This window comes from Phaseolus vulgaris, chromosome 4, assembly GCF_000499845.2.
Source record: "Phaseolus vulgaris cultivar G19833 chromosome 4, P. vulgaris v2.0, whole genome shotgun sequence".
Classification (NCBI taxonomy): Eukaryota; Viridiplantae; Streptophyta; class Magnoliopsida; order Fabales; family Fabaceae; genus Phaseolus; species Phaseolus vulgaris.
Genome location: NC_023756.2, coordinates 39,347,574 through 39,369,120, shown reverse-complemented (window position 1 = coordinate 39,369,120; position 21,547 = coordinate 39,347,574). Strand labels below are relative to the sequence as shown.

Genomic DNA, 21,547 nt, shown 5'->3' with positions numbered 1-21,547 from the left:
CATAACAAAAAATAGTTTACTTAGCAATCAATATGCATTTTTTGACGTGGGAGAAGATGAGAATGTACAAAGTATGTTGAATAGGTTTCAAACTCTTTATTCCGTAGGGAAACATCCTGAAAACTATGATACTGATAAAATTTTGAGAAAAAATTCTAAGCAAGGAAGATCCCATGTGATCATTTTAGAACACGTAAATGTTTGGACAACATGCCACTCAAAAAAGGTATTGATATAAACCCTCTCTTTTTTTAGTATTTTCAAGATACATGAGTTGAAGTTTTAATAAGATAGATTACTCAAGAAAATAAAAATCTATTGCATTTAAAGCTAATAATAAAAAAGGAATATTACTACCAAGACTTTGATGACCAAAGAATCATTAGACAGACCCTCGAAAAAAGGATAAATATAAGGAAGAAGATGAAATCTCCATCATCTTTAAGAAGATCCATTAGATGTGAAGAAAATAAGGGCAACTCCAAAAGTAGGAGAACTCCACCCCAATCGACCATGAATTTAAAAGACATTTAAGACTCAAGTTATTTGTTATGAATATAGTAAACCAAGATAGACAAATACATTTCTTGAAGAACAAAGTTAAGAAGATTTTAATTTCACCTCAAGGAGACTTTGATAATTCAAAATAAAGAGACTTTAAACTAAGAAATGGATTACTGATACCTACATTTTGTCATTAAAGCATACCAAAACTTCTCTTTAACTTTTTCATTTTGTCCTAAAACTTATAAAAACCATAAAGGAGAACTAAAAGTTTTGTCAAACACAAAATGAATCTTTGAAAACCTAGTTTATCTTTGTAGACAACCTTTCACATAAAAAAATATTAATATATTAAATGATTAAGAACATCTAAAAGAATAATCAGAGCTTAAATACAAAATTACGTCTTTCTGAGTTTGATCTTGAGGAAAAAGAAATTCAAAATACTTTTTTAAAAAAAATAAAGAAGTTGGGGAAGAGATTATTTAAAAATAATGATGATTTTAAGAATAAACAATATACCTTTTAGAGAATGAAACTTTCAGAGAGGTAGGAGATAAAATACTTAATCTTCTAATTGGTAGATTAGAGAATTAAGAGGAAAACACCATTAAAAATAATTGATAAGAAATTCATTATTAAGTCCATTTAGTAATTAGGCTAGTCCAGCAAATCTATAATTATTTTAATAATAATTAATATCCAAATAAAAATTATAATTAAAAAACATAAAAGTAAATAAGGACTTAATATAAATGTCCAATAAAATTTTAATACACATGTTCTTTACAAAATTACATCTTAAATTATTCAACCGTAGTTAATAATTAAAGCACAATTCATAAGTCTTAATTATTTGAGGCATAACATAATATTATCCGAGTCACAACACGTTGACAAATTTATATAATTCAAACAACATAAATATTTTTTTAAATTTATTTTAAAAAATTGATGATGAGAATATACTAATTATTCTTATAGATGTGACTGAGACAATAAGGGTTATTGGTTCGTTTCTTTCTTCCTTTGTTCTTAAGTCACGAGTTTCGGCTCTCGATCGAGAGTATACTTGCAAAAGATACTCAAGTAAGTATTAGGTATTTGAGGTGCAATGATTGACATCTTAATAACGTATCTATACTTTGTCTGATGTGATTATTTATATAGTTTGTCATAAGTTATATTATTGATAAACTATATTTAATGTGTATAATCATAAAATTGGAAATACCTAATCTGTCACATATTTCTTTTTATTTTAAACTTTTTATTCATAGTCAACTGACATATGTTACCAGATCGTTCAATTCTCACGGGCACAAGATAAACTTAAACATATAGTCAATCTAACTAAATTAGTTATAAATTATTAACCTAGAACACCATTTTGTTTTACCAAATTTTAATTGGAGCACTCATTACCAATTTCTCATTAGGACTAAATTGAAGTATTCTTTTTAGTCCTTTAGCTTATTTTGGATAAGATAATATTAGTGTGTGAAATTCTAATTCCCCTAGTTTAGATTCATGGTGAAATTAATGTTTAAGGATATATATACAACTTTTTTTCTTCACTTTTTTGAATAAATAAAAATGTTTTAAGCTTGAAATCGTTTTTAAAAATAGTATGTAATTGGTTTCACCTATTAGATATTTCCATATTTATAGTGATTTTGTTACTCACTGTATTGAACAACGACGCAAAGAGTGTTTTAAGTCCATTGGAAGATTTATAAACATTCATCTTAATAACTTTAATATTAAAAATAATTTTTTATGTAAAATATTTAAGTTTATACCACATTACAATATCCATAAATTTAAGATATTAAAGCCCTATCGTGTTATCATGATAATGTATCATCATATGATAAAAATTAAAATGTGTTATGCTGTAAAAATACGAGGACATAATATACAAGAATTATAAATTATTTTATATTCACATTTTGTAAATCTACTTAACCATTTTATTTTTCTAATATTACAATTTTTTGTTTTTGTGTTTTTACAATATTACACATTTTTTCTTCACAATTTTACAATACAAGTATTGTTTTCCAATAAAATGTTATCACATCACTCACATTCTAAAATGATAATCGAAACAACAACATACAAAATTAATTAAAAAATACACTTTGATTGTAAACAAAAGATATTCATATAAAAATCACTCATTTTTCAGTTATTAATTTTTTCAGAATTGACCCAGTTTTAGATTAATAAAATTGTTTTATTACTCTTAAATCAACAATATTATTTTTTTATTTGTAAGAAAATAGTGTTGTTTATATTTAGTAAATATGTTAATTTGGTAATTGTGTTATTATTAATTATTAAATTAATGAAGTTATTTCACTTTGTTGTTAACCTATTTATGAAGTGATACTAACAAGTAAACTACACAACACAGCGAAGAGGATCAGAAATCCCAATATTCCATTTATCCATTTCCCCCCTTCTCTCTCTTTAACTACTTTCTCTCTCTCTCATCGCCGCAACGGAATGGCCTCCATCACGTGCTCCCCCACCTCCCTCCAGCTTCGATTGGCCTTCGCCGCCCCCAGATTCCCCCTCGCCCCGCACGTGCGAATGCGGAACCTCAACAGGAATCGCGTTCGCCCTCTGCGCGCGGAGCGAGACGGCGCCGCCTCGGAGTGGACCGGGTCCAACCTCGACGGCTTCTCCGGATGGTCCGACACCGACGCCGAGCAAAGGACCGACGAGAAGAAGGAGTCCTATGGAGGTGAGTGCGTTCTCCAAAATTGTACTCCTGGTTCGCAACTGCTCACTGTTTAATTTAGTTATCTGTTTTTATTTTGCAATAATAATGAAATAACTTGAAGTATTTCCATTGATAATTGTTTAATGAAGATGAATGGATGTTTCGATTACCGATATGCATTTTTAAAGGCTTATGTTGAAACCTGTTAACCTACTCTCTCTCTGTTTTTTTTTTTAATTTTTAATAATGAAGGGATGTTTGACTTAGCTTGGATGCAACAATTTTAATTTGATTACGATTTTGCCTTTTTTTTTATAGAGTTTTCAAGACATTAAAGGCCAGTGTTAGTGATGTTTCGATGATGATGATGCAAACTAGTAAAAATATTTGCCGTATTAAGTGAAGTAGGAAATCATGTAAGAATAAATAGAAGGTGGAGAATTTATAAATATCACGTTAGAATACATTGATGGTGTAACAGTTTTTACAATGTTGGCCAATCATGAATTGCACCATGTACGGTAAAATTGTTGACTGTTTGTAACAATTAGTAAGTCATGCAACGTAGTTTGAAACTATTATTAGATAGTGTATGCACGGAAAATAGAAAAGTATTTTAGGGATTTTTACGTTGTCATATAATAACAAATAACTATGCACGATAATTGGTTGAGTTTATAGTAATTATTTTAGAAGGCATGCCAACATTGAGAGTGCATTGAAATTAAGCTCATTATTTGGCTGTTGTTGGTGAGGATAGTTTGAGATTAGGTGTGAGTGAGGATAGTTTGGTCATATTAAACATGATGGATTTCTTCGTTCATGATTGCACTTGAATTTGATTGGATTATTGCCTTGCTGGATTTAGATTGCATGTAAGTACTAATGAACATGGGAAATTGGGTCAGTGGGATGTGAATTACTGTAATGTCAGTCGTGTTTTGTGAAGTGTTAGCAATTTCACATTACTTAATAACACTTTTGAAGTAGCTTGCTTTCAGGAGTTGTGGGAGTAGGAGTGGCTGGAGTGCTTCTTCTTTCAGGGCTTACCTTTGCTGCCTTATCTCTTGGCAAAAGGACTGGTTCCAGTAAGTTATCTTCGCTTGCTTATCTCGGTTGTAATCATTAAGTTACTTGTAAGGCTTACATGTGAGTTAATTAAATTGTTTTCTGTTTAACTAAACTTCTGTGTTGGAAATTGGAATGTGTATGGCTGGATACAGGACCACAACAGCACATGAAGCCCTTGACTACCCAGCAGGAGGAAATTTTGTCTTATGATAACCAAACTACAGAACAAGCAAATGTTGATAAGACGGAGCAAGGAAATGATGAAATAGAAGGTCAGATAGATAGGTCCAATGATTATTCATCTTCTGAGTTGGGTAATATTCACCGTGACTATAGTATTGTTGATGATTCTGTTATAGGATCCCAGTTGATATATGATAGTAAAAATCCCTCCGATGATGTTGATGATGCCACTAAACATATATTTGTTGAAGAAGACTTACAGCATGAATCAGCTTTTGATAACAAAGTTTTTGCCAGTAAAAGCCCAGTGTCACTTGAATCTGAAAATACTGTTGATTCTTTTAATGCTTATGGATTTAGAGATTTTGATAGCAACCCTACTGTAGATACAGCAGAATCTACTGCCAATCTTAAAGAAAACGTATTCAATGTTGATCCAGGAGATCTGCTCAATCATGATGGTGCTAAGCCACCACACATTAATACTGTTCAGAATGATGAAATAACCAGTTCAAGTGGAAGTGTAAGTTTTGGTTTTACCGAAACCTATTCTGGTTCAGGTGCTGATAACGAGACAGAAATTGTTAGTGTTGTGGTCAATCCTGAGTCAAATGACACGATTTCAGATCCTAAGGTTTTCAATGAAGCTGTTCAAGAGAATATTCTATCAGCTTCAAAGGAGGAAAACCTTGATCTTAACAAAATTCCGCAGGTCTCTGCCGAGGGAAATGAGCCATCCCTTGAAGAGTGGAGCATTCCTGGAAATGATGTTTATGAAAAATCATCTGTTTTATCGTCAGCCAATACACTGGTAGATGAGCAGGTTATAAATGATAATTATGAGGTTGATGAAGTTAAATCTGAATCTCCAAATTTTGGATCCTTTTTCTCTGTTCCTGGTATCCCCGCTCCATCCGTAGTTTCTTCAACTGTACAAGTGTTTCCTGGAAAGGTTTTAGTTCCTGCCGCCGTTGATCAAGTCCAGGGGCAAGCACTAGCTGCTTTGCAAGTTTTAAAGGTAGTTGTTTGTTTTTTATTTTCATGTATAAAGGTGACTATAATGACATTTGCATTTGTAATTTAATTATAGTTTTTTATCCACTTGTTGTTATTGTTCACTTGGATATTTTTACATTCTTAGGTCATTGAGCCCCATGTTCAACCTAGTGATTTATGTACTCGTCGTGAATATGCTCGCTGGTTGGTCTCTGCTAGCAGCACTCTTTCAAGGTAGTAGTTTATTTGTTCCTTTTACATTTGATGTGAATAACAAAATGTGTTACATATGTAATGTGTAGTACTTGACATTACATGTGCTTTTCTGGTTTGTTAGGAGCACTGTATCGAAAGTGTATCCTGCCATGTACATAGACAATGTTACTGAGCTTGCATTTGATGATGTCACTCCTGAGGACCCTGATTTTTCTTCCATTCAAGGTCAGTATGTGATGTCATAATTTTTTAATATTACAACTCTTTTCTGTATTCATATTCTGTCTAAATAAGATCCAATATTGATTTTCAGGCTTGGCAGAAGCTGGACTCATTGAGAGCAGGCTTTCAAGACAAGATATACAGTTGTCTGGTGATGAAGATGATGACCCATTTTACTTCTCCCCTGGAAGGTATGTTCTGTCTGAATTTGGTTATCTAATCTGTGGTTACATTTTTTGTACTCTCTGCAGCTGTACAGTCATACATGATTATTTCAATTGAACTTTAGACTTGATCTTTCATCTCATTTTTTCTTAGTGTGCAGTTGCACAGCCTTCTGTTTGAGATGTAATTTTAACTTTGTATGGTGTAGGCTACCATTGTGACCACCTTCTATGTTATTTTCTGCAGTCCTCTATCACGTCAAGATCTTGTCAGTTGGAAAATGGCCCTGGAGAAAAGACAGCTTCCAGAAGCTGATAGAAAGGTTGCTCAACTTGTTTCTTTGTTTGATATTTTTAAGCTATCTTCTCAATTCCAACTTCATTGAAGTAAATGAATGTGTTGATCTAATCCATTGACTGATGAGCAGACACTGTACCAACTTTCTGGTTTTCTCGACACTGATAAGATACATCCGAATGCATGCCCTGCCCTAGTAGCTGATCTATCGGCTGGCGAGCATGGAATAATAGCTCTTGCATTTGGTAATTATAAAAAAATGTTTAATGATATGCTTGATAGTGAATTGTGATTGATCTCCATATTATTTGTTTAATGTTTCTCTTCTCCCAATTATTTATAATTTTTTAATTTTCAATCTTTCTTATATTTTTGGGGCTTGAAATATTCCAGGTTATACAAGATTATTCCAGCCAGATAAGCCAGTAACAAAAGCCCAAGCAGCTATGGCTCTAGCTACTGGAGAAGCTTCTGAAATAGTTAGTGAAGAGCTTGCACGCATTGAGGCAGAATCTATTGCTGAAAATGCTGTGGCTGCGCATAGTGCTTTAGTAGCGCAGGTAGAGAAGGATATCAATGCAAGTTTTGAGCAGCAGCTTTTCATAGAGAGGGAAAAGATTAGCGCTGTTGAAAAAATGGCTGAGGAGGCAAGACTCGAGTTGGAAAGGTTAAGAGCTGAGAGAGAAGGAGATAACCTTGCATTGACAAAGGAGCGTGCTGCTATTGACTCAGAAATGGAGGTTTTTTCAAAGTTAAGGCATGAGGTTGAGGATCAATTACAAATCCTTATGAATGACAAGGTAGAAATAGCACATGAAAAAGAGAGGATTACCAAACTCCGGGAACAAGCAGAAGTTGAAAACAAGGAGATTTCCCGTTTACAATATGAGCTAGAGGTAGAACGAAAAGCCCTGTCTATGGCCAGGTAAAATCATGAAACTTTTATGGGCAACTAAATTATGTTATATTAGTTTTCAATTTTAGCTTTTTAGGATTGGTAAAAGCAGATATATGGGGAGAGAAACAGTGACAAATATATTTTATTTTCCTTTCACTTTTACCTTGGGCTAGGATGAATTACACAATTACTCTCCATCTCGTGTATCAACTCACATGGAAGGGACTTAAATCCGAGTAATAGATCTAACATGAGTAAAATGAAACCTGATAGATTGTTCTATGTAAAAGGGTGCATTCGCCTCCTTTTTTTGGATAAAATTGAAAAAACATTATTCTTTTCTTTTCATAGTTTCAAATCAATGAAAATAATTTTGAAGTTAAAAATTTGGATTTGAAAAAGATGCTGCGATTGTTACTGTGATATGCTTGGCCCATTATTGTTCATAGTGAATCAATGAAGTACTGACAATAAATATTCAAATATATATATATATATATATATATATATATATATATTTGGTACATATATGTCACACTTCAATTTTTTGTACGAAACTATGTCATAATGAAGTATGAAACTTCAATTGCTTTGTGAAACAGTTTTATTTAGTTTCTATACGAATAATTGCTCTCAATTTTTTCCTTGCCACTGGTAAATAACACTAGAAGTTTTGTATGGAGCTACTGTGCAGCATAGAAACCAAATTGAAAATGTCTGCCGTGTATATTATAAATTCCAAAATGTGGGTTATGCAGCAGTAGCATATAGCAAGGACTAAATTGAAAACAGTTATACTGTTAGGTTCCTCTTTGTGGGATAAGAAAAATAGGGGACCTACTAGGGAACAATCACATAATTGAAAATAATTCTGAAAATACTTCTTTATTGCTGAAGGGAAAGGAAAGTAACCCACGGATCAAGTTATTAAGGTATACCTCCAAAGGAGCTTTCTCCATTTACTCAGGAAATCGCCCATTAAGCAATATATTCTCAATCAGCCCCTTTTACTTTAAAGAGGAACCTGCAGACCCTTTTGATATAACTTAAAAGGGGTCAAAATAATTTTGAGTTTCTTTTTAACTTTTATTATGTTTTTTTTAACTAAGGCTGAATTATCACATGAGAAGATAAAAACCACAAGAGAAGGTGAACCATTTATGTTCTCCTGGTGAGAAATAATGATGCATATAATGGGAATTAAAGGAAACACTAGTGGGAGTTAATTGCTAAATGATATTGAAGACTACTTAGGTTAGTGGGCCTTATTATGGTTGTTTAGTGATACATACTTTAGCCTATCTTTGTGAGAACCCTGACGATCAACCTCATTCATTCAACTTCTGGTCTTTATTGAGTGTGACATTAATATATTCATCTTCTCATCTTTTTGAATAGTCCCTTTTCCTTTTTCTCATTAGTTGGTATGAGAGCTTTGACTCTTGATTTTCATTGAGATTTTTTTTTTACTTTCAATTTTTTGATTTAAAAACAATTTTTGTACTTATGGTAGGTACTAGTGTTGAACTTGTTTCATCAACTCAATGCATATATAGAGATAAAGACAGAAAAAGAGAGCAAATATATAGAGATAAAGAGAGAATGTTTGATGAGTATTGAAAGAGACATGCTTTAATTGTGTAGATGGAGAAAATAAAAACAGAGCTAGTAGAAAAAGAAAATTTTAGAAGAAAAAGAAAGAAAAACAAAACTAAATAGTAGAAAAGAAAATTAGAGAAGAAAAATAAATAAAAGAAAAATTAAAAAGAAAGAGTTGAGAGGAAAAGAAATAAAAGAGAAGGAGTTGAGAGAATAAGAAATAAAAGAAAAGAAATTGAGAGAATAAGAAATAAAAGAAAAGAAATTGAGAGAATAAGAAATAAAAGAAAAGTTGAGAAAAAAGTAAATTCTAGAAAAAGAGATAAAAGAAAAAAAGGAAAAGGGAAATAAAAAAGAAGTTGAGGAAAAAGTAAATTCTAGAAAAAGAGGAAAGAAAAAAAGAAAGGAAAGGAGAAATAAAAGAAAAAGAGGTGAAAAAGTAATAATGGAGATATTTTTCTAATTGTGAAAATGTTGTTTTTTTATCCATTCAACAATGTGAGGGAAAGTATTCCAGTTTTTGAATGGAAAACTAATAAAAGGATGATATTTTATCCTGGTATTGGTTTACTTGTTTCTCTTGGAGGAAGTGTGGAATTTAGTGTGCCTTATTATAGCCTACAAAAGGATGAAACGTTAGGGAGACATAGGAATTGTAAAAGAGAAAATTAAGTTTTCTATATGAGAACTTTAGAGAGTTAAGTTATAAAAATCCAAATTTTGATCTTACCAGGGCAACTTATGACAATCAACCCCATGACCTATCATTCACCTTCTTATTTTTCTTAAGTGTGGTATCAATACCCTTCCATAAATTGAATATCAATATGGTCTCCTTTCCGTTTTTACATCACCTTTCCTTTTATAGTAACTATTTAACTGCTTCCAATTGTATTTGCAGCAGGGAATTCACATAGGTGTGGTTGAATTTGTGAAATCTTGTTTGCTTTGCGCTACCAGTACATCTAGTCCCGTGAGGCAAATGCCTTATTGGCAATTGTTTATTGTAGTTAAATGAAACAGTTCAGATAAACTTATATTTTGTATGAAATGATAGTTCTTACCCAATTACCACCTGAATAAATGGTTATGTTAATTCTTGGATTCAGGGCTTGGGCAGAGGATGAGGCCAAACGAGTGAGAGAGCAAGCAATAGCCTTAGAGGAGGCTAGAGATCGTTGGGAGAGGCATGGAATCAAAGTGGTAGTTGATGATGACCTCCGCAAGGAGGCCTCGGCCGGAGTTACATGGCTAAATGCCTCAGAGCAGATTTCGGTTCAAGGGACAGTTGACAGGGCCGAAAACTTATTGGACAAGCTCAAACTAATGGCATCAGATATCAGAGGAAAATCAAGAGACATACTTGACAAAATCATCCACATGGTCTCCCAATTTATATCAAAATTGAGGGAATGGGCATCCACAACAGGAAAGCATGCTGAAGAATTTGGAGAAGCTGCCATCTCAAAGGTAGGTAAGTCAGCCAGTGAGTTGCAACAAAGTGCTATTGAAGTTGGATTTGGTATCAAAGAAGGTACAAAGCGTGTTGCTGGTGATTGTAGAGAAGGGGTTGAGAAAATCACTCAAAAATTCACACAGAAGTTCAAGACCTGATATCTTCTACCCTCAACATTTTTCAAGCTTATTGGCTGTTGAGTGGGCGGTTACCTTTGATTTATTTCCAGTGCTTCATTAGAGATATGTAGCAGACAGAGATGCAGGGACATTGGCGCTTCTAATGAGTGCCTTTTGAAGATCACAACATATTCAGGTGATGCCGTGCTTGTATAATTCATACTCTTAAGAATTGTAGTTCAACATCTTCTCATGCCTGCATCGCATCTAGGGTAAATGATAAGCGGCATGGATTTTTTTTCTTTTGCTTTGTATAAGTTGTCATGAATCATCAACATCATTTTCCACCAAATCATGCCTTGCGATAAGGGTAATAAGTGATCTCACTGTATAAAGATATTGGATTGTGATTCACTATCACTATGATTAAAATGAAAGTTGAATGTATATATTTTAACGTTTTAGTTATGTTCAAGATAGGTGAAACTTTAAAACACTATAAAAACTATATGGCTTAAATATTATATAAAAAGAATAAAAAATATAATAGTATAATCGAATAACAAAATATTATTAATTAATATATCTTTAATATTTCTGTGTTAGTTAAAAGAATGAAAATTAAAACAATATAATTAAGCAATTAGATTTCATCAATTAGTATATCTTTAAATTTTATGTATTTTTGCAAAATCGAAAAATTAATTCTTTATCGGCTAATTCTTAAGAGAGATATAAGGGAGTTTATGTAGGTTTTATCAAAAACTCGTTCCTATAACATGAGTCTGAGTGGAGATATGTATGAATTATGAACTTAATTGAGATCAGTACATCGATTATGAGTCTGAGTTAAGATATTATGATCATGTTAGTTTTTAATTTGATTAAGATCAACATATATATCTGATTTGGTTAAGATCATACACAATTATATAAAGTATATATTATTAGTAATTTCTTTTTGGATATAATCTTTTAGTGGGATAATTTTACCCTTTAATAGATAAAAAAATCAATTAAATAATTGAATAATTTTTTATTTATTTTAAAATAACCAAATAACTTATCTTTTTAAAAATAATGGTTATCTAATTTTTTTAATGTTATTTTACAAAATTGCATATATATGTTAGATTATATTATTATTTTAATTAATTATTCATAAAAGAAATAAAACTATAAAAATAATAAAATCATAAATTGTATATATTTTAATCTAATAAAATTTTAAAAATAAAATAAATACTAATCTTATTTAATGTTTGAGTTTATTATTATAAAGACAGGATGATAATTAAGTTGTGAGGATGTTAGAGACGATAATGATAGATGAAGAAACTAATAGTAATAAAAGTTATGAAAATGATAATAATAATCATAAGAAGATTATTGAAGTGATAATAATGAAAAAAGTTTTGATAATAAAGATAGTTGTTGTAACAATGGTGTGAGTCTAGGAGGGTAAGAATAAGATAGGTATTATATTTTTTTTTGAAAGAAATAGTTTTGATATTTATAAATCAGTTTCATTCCAATTTTAAAAAAGATATATTTTCTAAAATTGGTTTTAAATTTAAATTAATTTAACATAATGACAAATAAATATTGAGAGCCTAACCTAAAAACTTTTATAAAAAAAAATATTGAGGATATTACAAATCAAATATGTGAAAACATAATTGTTTTATTAGATTCTAAACGTATTCAACATAATAATAATATGTAAGATGATATGATAAAAAAAATAATGACATTTCAGTATAAAACTCTTTTATATGAAGTTTATATGAATAAGTGAAAAATATAATTTATTTAAAGAAATATTGATTAAAAATATATAAATATGGTTTAAAAAAAATATACTTTCCATGTATATCTCACGCAAATTTATAATTATTAGCACTTTAGATATAAAAAAATTGATACTGATAAAAATATGTGTTGTATATATAATTAACGTATAAAGAATTATTGTAAAAAAAAATTACAATAATAAATAAGATAATAAGTAAAAAAAGTTACATCTTATTAATATATCAAAACATTTATTATAATATATTAAAATAGTTATCACATCCCATCTTAATTATTATATCTCATCATTAAACAAGTCTTAAACCTTTAGCTATTAGAAAATGTGAAACATTAATAATCTGTTATAATTGGGGTTAGTTAGATTTTGTTTTAGATAGATTGTTTGATTTTAATTTACTAACATGATGACAGTGACTTATAAAAACTCTTTATATTAAATTAAACTTTCAATTTATAATATAAAAGTAAATTATATTAAAAGACAAAATTTTCCATTTTTCTGGTTTACATAATATAATAATAATAACTATAATGTGAGTCAAACCTAACCCATAGTACAATACCTACCCAAATCCCAAGGCCACTGTTTCATAATGATTATTTAACTGTTTTTTTTAACCTTATTTTAAGGCAGATTCAACTGCCACTAATGCATTAAAAAAAGTGCTTTTCATTTATTAGCATTTGACAAATTGACTTATTTTGAATTATTCTACACCCAATCATACCTTAAAAAATTATATTAAGATGACAATTTAGTAGTTCTGAATTTCTGGCACCTGAATCAAATAGGCTTATTACTTTAACCTAAATAAAAATGTCAAATTAGAATATATAATATTATAATTTTATCTTTTACATTATATTATAATTTTATTAAAGAAAGAAGATCATTTAACTTTGATATTTGTGGGTAGTTAACCGTGTTTGATTTTTATATCACTATTTATTTATTTATATTAATTTTATAAGATTCGAAAAGCAATTATTTTAAATATATATATATATATATATATATATATATATATATATATGGAAACAAATCTATACGTGTACTTAATACAATAATATAAAGATATAACTGACTTTAATATATGTTTAGATGATCTTTAGTTTAAAAAAAATAACTACTCATCTATTCATAAATATTTTCAAGATATCCAAATAAATATGTTATTTGTCTAACATAAAGCACTAAAACACATTAAAAAGTGAATTCAAATTATATATGCTATTAATACTTGCATATTTTGAAATTTTGACTAATGTATCATATTACTTTATTTATTTATTACCATTTTTGTTTATACAATATATAGAAAAAATATCTATTTTTTATAAATATAAATTTATACTATAGTTAGAATTTGTAATAAATATTTTTTAAAATATAAATGATATTTTAAATTGATAATAGGCAAAGAGAAACGATATTTTTTAACCATTAATATTTTTTTTAAAAGCCTTAAAATTTAATTTAGAAGTAAAGATAAAAGATATATATTACAAACAATTCTTAAAAAAACTACTATTTTAAAAATAGATTCATTAAAGAAAAATGACCACTTCAAAAACAGATTCATTGAAAATAATGATTGTGATTTATATATAAATAATGTATGGACTCTTTTCCAAAAGTTTTGGGAGCCTCTCCTTTTTGTTAGGTCTTGCTACTACTACCACTACAAAAAGAAAAGAACACCTTCAATATTGAAAAATTCATTGATATTGTGTTTTCTTCAATTCATAATTTGATGTGATGATAAAACAAAATAGAAGGTTCCAAGTTTGGATCTTTCCTCTCACCCACACCTCCAATGCTGTCAGCAAAAAATGCAAGACCCAACCCTTTATCTGAAGTTTGAATTGTAGGTTTTGGCTACCCTTTTGCCCTTTGCTTCGATTCTTCTTCATCCTAAATTCTGCAGCAATAATATTATAGTACAAAGTTTACAGCTCATGCAACACACCACAGCCAATAATAAACCTAGGAAGCTCCGATGTCTCTTTTTTGCACACCATGACAACATATGATTAAACCCCATTGAATAAAGTTTCCACTTTGGAGTTCTGTGGAGTTCTGGGTCCGTTAATCCTTCAGCCCCACTGATTTTTGGAACTGGGTGACTTTCCTTGTCCCCTTTTCTTCTTTGATCTCTGGTGGGTCCTTTAACCAATGCAGAATTTGTGATCTTGATCAATGATCACCTTTGGGTCATAATTTGTAGTCACTCTGGGTGCGAGTTTTTTGTGAGTATACTGGATTCGGCATACCGTGTAATGATTTTCACTATCTCCTTGTGATGTTCGTCTCTTGTTCTAGAAGATTTAATTATTGGAGCTGGGAAATTACAGTTTGTTTGCGTTGTCTCTAGTTTCTTTGTTGGTCACTGTGGTTGTGGCAGATAGTTAATTGTGTATACTGAGTTCTGTTTGTGCGATAAAGATATTGCCCCCTTTGCAAGTTTAAGCTTCAGATTCCATTTGTTGTGTTGATATTTGTTACAGTGTAAGAAATTGATTGCACTTGAGAGTAAATTTGTACAAAATTCCATTCCTTTGCAGTCTATAGAGCTTAGCATGCATACGCTGTAGACATAATGTCATTCCTTTGTGGCCTTCCTCTTGTTGAGTGTGTATACTGTCTGGCTTGTGCTCGTTGGGCTTGGAAAAGATGTCTTCATACTGCTGGCCATGACAGTGAGAATTGGGGCTTTGCCACAGTTGAAGAATTTGAGCCTATACCACGCCTTTGTCGCTATATTTTAGCTGTGTATGAAGATGATCTTCGCCAACCCCTTTGGGAACCTCCTGGTGGCTATGGAATTAGCCTTGATAGTTTACTTCTCAAAAAGACATACGAAGATACATATGGAAGGGCACCGCCGTATATACTGTATCTTGATCACGAGCATGAAGATATAGTTCTTGCCATCAGGGGTCTAAATTTGGCAAAGGAGAGTGATTATGCGGTTCTGTTGGACAATAGATTGGGGAAGAAAAAGTTTGATGGGGGGTATGTGCACAATGGGTTGTTGAAAGCTGCTGGTTGGGTTTTGGATGCAGAATGTGAAATTTTGAGGAATTTGGTGGAAAAGTATCCAAATTACACGCTGACTTTTGTTGGACATTCCCTTGGATCTGGTGTAGCAGCTATGCTGGCAATGGTTGTAGTGCAGAATAGTCATAGACTGGGAAATATTGATCGGAAGAGGGTCAGGTCTTATGCCATTGCACCTGCTAGGTGCATGTCACTGAATTTGGCAGTCAGATATGCAGATGTCATCAACTCTGTTGTGCTGCAGGCAAGTTATTGTTTAATTTTGTTTCTATTTATTTGGTTGACTATGAGTGTAGAATGCTGTGTCAACAAATCTTGAACACCTAAAGCATATATAATATAATGGGGACTGACTTACTAATAACAAATAATCAGTCTTTGAGATTACAATGCAACCCATTCTATAAACCAAACTCTTGTTGATGTTGATAGAAGGTAGTTTGTTTTACATTACCTTCTTTTGAGGTGTTTATAGAAAGTTCTTGCATTGTGTATAAAAATATAACATTCTGCAAAGAGTAGTGAATTTTGAATGTGATGAATTTATTTTTGAATGACCTTAGATTTATAATACTTACAAACAAGTTAAAGGGATGAAAAATGAATGTGGAGTCCATATCCAATAACTTCTAACTAGAATCCACAACTTCCATTGGTTTTTCTCTTTTGGAGAATTTGTTGCCAGTTTTTCTCAGGTTCAGGGCTACAGATGTCTGTACATAAAATTTTCTGTTTCTTGAATGATGGCTTACACATTCAGGTTTCATAGTTTAAGCATTCAATTAACTTCATGTGAGGTAAGGTTACAGTCTGAGTGGTTATATTGAAAACCATTATATCTGTAGTAATAACTTTCAGCGAGAGATGAATGAACACATTTAAGTGTTTGGAGATAAAAAAATATATGGAGAGCTTTCTTGAGTGTTAGTCTGCTCGACACAGGTCAAATATTTGGATAAAGACTTTTCATGTAGAACATAATGAATTAGTGGGTGATTTAACCTTATAAGTAGTATATTGCTTAAACTTCCAATATATGTTATGATGCATTACAACTCTTGTCTTTCTTCATACTCCATTTTACTTGATACCATGATTGATGTATCTGATATTTTAAAGTTGACCACTCTTTTACCTTGATCAGGATGACTTCTTACCAAGGACAGCCACCCCATTGGAAGATATATTTAAGTCTCTTTTCTGGTATGTCTTAAGGACTTGTGTAATTATGTCTTTTTGGTATCAATACTTAGAAAGTGTATTTAGACTTAACTTAATCCTACAAAACCAGTTTGCAAGTGAGGTTTGCACCCACTTATATGCTATAATTTGGTCATTAATGTGAGATCTCCAACATACTCTCTTATTTTAAAGTATGAAACTAAATATTTGTGGATGGTTTGATAGTGACTTGATAACAAATGACACAACAAACTCAACAAACCTTGCTGTGATACCATCTTAGAAAATGGATTTAGGCCTAACTCAACTTGACAAAACTGTTTTTGCAAAATGAGATTTGCATCCATTTATATATTATAATTTGGTCATATCTGTAGTTTATGTTTTAGCATGCTAAAATCCATTTGAGTAGGCTACCTACCCCGTAGAAAAAGTTCTATGCTAGGAATAGGCTTTGTCAATAACTGGCTGGCATACCATGTAAAGGTGATCCCAACCAATTATTTGAGTAATTTTAATTTGTTCATGGTGAGATAAATTCTACTTGTAATAATTTATTTTTCTGTTTCTGGCAGTTTGCCATGCCTATTGTGCATGAGGTGCATGAGGGATACATGCATTCCGGAAGAGAAAATGCTCAAAGATCCAAGAAGACTCTATGCACCCGGTCGCCTTTACCACATTGTTGAGAGGAAGCCTTTTAAGTATGGTTAAGAAAAAAGAAGAGTCCATGCCTTATGCTGAATTCTATCTGTGTTTTTGGAAGTCTCATTTTTTCCTTAATCGTCTAACATGTGTTTCTTCTAGTTTCTTGTACAATAAAATATGTTAACAATGATCATGCCAAAAGTATGTTTATACTGCCTTTTCTTTTGGTCTTACCTGAACTTCTACACATTTTATGCAGAATGGGAAGGTTTCCCCCAGTTGTGAGGACAGCAGTGCCGGTAGATGGAAGGTTTGAGCATATAGTCCTTTCGTGTAATGCCACATCTGATCATGCCATCATTTGGATTGAGAAAGAAGCCCAAAGGGCTCTGGATGTAAGTGTAATTTTTTTACGGGGTAAGTCGTACTCTATGGATGCGACATCAGAGTTTTTCTGCCCCAAAGTCATATGTACGACTTCAACTCTAAAATCGTATCCATAGGGTACGACTTACCCATTTTTGTAATTTTATTTTACCCAAAATCGTAATTTCTTAAAAAAAAATACACTATGATGCAAAAACAAAGATTACACATCAACTAGAAATATGAAGAAGATCTACAAGGCTTGGATATTCCCCACCTTACAAGTTGGTTGTAGTTGAGTTAGGCTCTATGTAGTCTATGACAATCATGGCTAATTCTCGTCTTAAAAGTCAGTTTTAAAACCCAAAACCCACATTTTAAGAAAATAATTGGAAGATGTTTACAAAACAGTAAGTTGATAGTAATAACAATTTGTACACGTATCTCCCACTCAGATGGAGTAGCAAGAATTAAGAAAATATCTTTTGATTGTTTTTCTTCATTTAGTAATACCAACAACACTGTCTAAACTCTTTCTTTTCAACACACTCGCCTTTTGAAAGAATTCATCTAGGTTTCACTAAACATGTAGGTGCTATAAAACTAATAGGACCCAAATGAACAAAACTTAGTCTTTTTACCTTATGTTTTAGGAACAAAACTTAACCTTTATTACCCTATGTTTTATGTCAACTGCAGTTGATGCTGGAGAAAGAAGAACCAATGGAAGCCCCTGCCAAGCAAAAAATGGAGCGTCAGGAAACCATGACTAGACACAATGTTGAATATAAAGCAGCACTACAAAGGGCCAAAACATTAGATGTTCCACATGCTTATACACCACCATCAGAATATGGCACTTTTGATGAAGAGGGAGATGCCAACTCAACAAGATCTCAGGGTGAGTCTTCCAATAAAAGTTATGTGGAGGAAACCTGGGATGCATTGATTGAGCGTCATTTGGACAAGGATGAGCATGGCCACACTGAGCTCAAGAAACAATCATCAAGTCCTTTTACATGACTTCAGAATATGCTTTAGATAGTGTAAAAAGTAATATTCATTTATTCTTGTTTTGCCTCTCATAGGGAGTCATTAGTAATAAATTTGTTAGATGTTAAAGGGAATCAGGATTCCAGTGTCTTAGCATTTAAAGTTAAGATTCATAAAGTTGATAGTTACATGAATTCCTGGATCATTCTTAGCCTTGTAAATTGAAATTTTGAAAGAGTTTCCTTAATATTAAACAAATTTAGTTATTTTATTTGTTTCTTTTAAATATTATGCCTATGTATTTTTTTATTAATTAATAATGAGAAGAGAAATTTGAAAGTCATTAATTATCATTTATAAGGAAACAAATATTATTTTAAAAATTTAACTTTGTGAATTGAATTAATTGCTTACTTTTATTTGTTTGTGTGGTTGTGTTAAAAGTAATATTATATAACTTGCAACTCAAACCAAACAGTAAATAGGAATAAGATCATTGCATTCTACACCCACATATTGCCATTATTAAATTTTAATATTATATTAAAAAATCAAATATGTAAAAAAAGAAAAGTGAATTCCTCAAAACTGTTTCTTACACTTCAGAAACATATAACAAACTATTTATATTTTTCAAAGATTGGTCAAAACATTTAATGAAGGAGTGTATTCAGTTAGAAATCATTTAAGACAAAGTCACCATTCAAAACTGAATTCTGTTAGGATTTTCAAAGAAACAATCGGTTGAAACCACAAAACAACCGATTGATTTGGTTTGACAGTTAAGTCAACCAAGTCAAACAACTTTCAACCTTTTTCAAAACCTCTAAGAGCAAAAAAATCAGTTGATTTGACAAAACATGTTGTTTTTCACTTAGTTGGAAAAACATTTAATTTCAAAAAGGTTTCAATTCACATCTGTTAATATATTTATTTTTCTATTTTAAATTATTGGGCTTTGTTTGTCTGACCCAACTTTCCTTTTTCTGTTCCAGCTAGGTCTTAATCTTTTTCTTATATATACACCATGTATTTTACTCTCTAATATACAAGTGAATAAAAGTTTCTTTTATATTTATTTTTCTATACAATTAGGGTTCATCAAAACCTCTCTTTCTTCATTACGATTACGTGCGATTACGTACGCTACATTAAAGCATCACATCAGACAAGGAATATTCATCTTCATTTACTGTAATATGGTATCAGAGCTCTTCGAATGAAGAGTTCTGCTGCGCTTCTCTCTGATTTTTATTTCCCTCTTTGTTGTTCTTGGTTATTTTTTTTTCTGTTCTCTTTCAAAATCTTGATTGGTTTTAAAAATCTTTTTGGCAATGTTTAATGAAAACCCTAGTCTTCATAGTCTTAATAGTAGTCACACTATTACATGCAATTTTTGTGGTAAATATGGTCATACTGAGGTTGTTTGTTTTCACAAAGTGGGTTTTCCTAGTAATGTTAAAACCTCAAAGTTTTCTTTTACTAGAAAAGTCTGCACTTTTTGTAATCGTCTTGGTCACACTGTTGACACCTGTTATAAAAAGCATGGGTTCCCTCTTGGCTACAAATTCACCAATTGGACATCCCAAGCCAATAATATGATTACTACTGACACTTTTTCTGAGTTTTTTCCTAAAGAACAGGATGTAAAGGGGATTCAACTTACATCACAACAGTGCCAATTCCTTACCAACATTTTGCGTCAGCAAAACCTTGAGGATCCTGCCTGTCACACTCAAATTAATCAAGTCGGCAGCATCTCTACGGATGAAATCCCCAATACTGAGCATTCTTCAACAGGTAAGTTTCTCTCTTCACTATCTTCTATAAAAGAATCTTGGATTATTGATTCTGGTGCCACTGATCATGTTTGTCACAATTTGAACGTTTTTACTACTTATACTAAAATTAAACCTGTCTTAATTAGTCTTCCAAATGGCCAAACTGTTTATGCCACATATTCTGGTTTAGTACGTTTTTCTGATCAGTTTTATTTGTCTGATGTGTTATACGTGCCTCATTTTCAATTAAACTTAATATCTGTTTCTAAACTCACACACCAACTTAAATGCACTTTAACTTTTACTTCAACCCATTGCATTATACAAGACAATCTCACTCAAGAGAGGATTGGTACAGTTAAAGCCACTGTTGGCTTGTATCTTGTCACTACCTTGCCTGCTTCTAGTCAATCTAAACCGCATTGTTTTGCTCCTTTTATTAAATGTAATATCACAGACAAAACACTATGGCATTATAGACTAGGACACCCTTCACATGAAAGATTACATGTCTTAAGCAAACAATACTCTTTTATTACTGTTGATACTCATCATGTATGTGACACTTGTAGTCGTGCAAAACAGAGAAAACTTCCTTTCACTTTAAGTAATACTGTTACCTCTGCTATTTTTGATCTTGTACACTTTGATATTTGGGGACCATGTTCCATAATTTCTATGCAAGGTTTTCATTATTTCTTAACTATTGTTGATGATTACTCGCGTTATACTTGGGTTATTCTGTTGCATAACAAATCTGAAGTGCGTCAGCACATCATTAACTTCACTGTTTTCGTTCAAAATCATTTCAAAACTAATATCAAAACGATTCGTACTGACAATGGTGTTGAGTTTGCTATGTCAAATTTTTATGCTTCAAAGGGAATTATACATCAAAAATCTTGTGTTGAAACACCACAACAAAATGGCATTGTAGAACGTAAACATCAACACATACTAAATGTAACCCGGGCTTTACTTTTTCAAGCAAATCTTCCTCCTATTTTTTGGGAATTTGCTGTAAATCATGCTGTTTTCTTAATAAATGTTATTCCTACTCCATTACTTGATAACATCACTCCTCATGAAAAGTTGTTTGGAAAACCATATGACATTTCCTTTCTAAAAGTGTTTGGTTGTCTTTGTTATGCTAGTACCATTACTGCACATAGAAAAAAATTAGATGATAGATCTATCAAAGGTATTTTTCTTGGCTTCCCGCAAAATACAAAAGGTTATATTAT

The 21,547-nt window shown here is 31.4% G+C and overlaps 2 protein-coding genes across 10 annotated transcripts; both read left to right on the top strand.

The window, feature by feature from the left end:
* The first annotated feature begins 2,889 nt into the window (after positions 1-2,889).
* LOC137837621 (uncharacterized) lies at positions 2,890-10,921 on the top strand. Of its 8 annotated transcripts, none has more exons than XM_068646688.1 (11): positions 2,890-3,256; positions 4,237-4,323; positions 4,459-4,620; positions 4,930-5,507; positions 5,631-5,719; positions 5,823-5,926; positions 6,015-6,114; positions 6,335-6,410; positions 6,516-6,630; positions 6,779-7,310; positions 9,992-10,921. In XM_068646688.1, exons 1-11 carry the CDS (start codon positions 3,016-3,018, stop codon positions 10,494-10,496), a joined length of 2,589 nt encoding a protein of 862 aa, XP_068502789.1. In that variant the 5' UTR covers positions 2,890-3,015; the 3' UTR covers positions 10,497-10,921. The 8 variants fall into 8 exon arrangements, with proteins under 8 accessions (XP_068502789.1, XP_068502784.1, XP_068502790.1 ...); XM_068646689.1 differs by having other exon boundaries at positions 2,911-3,256; positions 4,459-4,578; XM_068646684.1 differs by having other exon boundaries at positions 2,911-3,256; positions 4,459-4,578; positions 4,666-5,507.
* A 2,932-nt stretch (positions 10,922-13,853) lies between these two features.
* LOC137837620 (uncharacterized) lies at positions 13,854-18,793 on the top strand. 2 transcript variants are annotated; one of them, XM_068646681.1, is made up of 5 exons: positions 13,854-15,577; positions 16,478-16,536; positions 17,091-17,219; positions 17,423-17,558; positions 18,229-18,793. In XM_068646681.1, exons 1-5 carry the CDS (start codon positions 14,873-14,875, stop codon positions 18,550-18,552), a joined length of 1,353 nt encoding a protein of 450 aa, XP_068502782.1. In that variant the 5' UTR covers positions 13,854-14,872; the 3' UTR covers positions 18,553-18,793. The 2 variants fall into 2 exon arrangements, with proteins under 2 accessions (XP_068502782.1, XP_068502783.1); XM_068646682.1 differs by having other exon boundaries at positions 13,994-15,577; positions 17,423-17,580.
* The last annotated feature ends 2,754 nt before the right edge of the window (positions 18,794-21,547 follow it).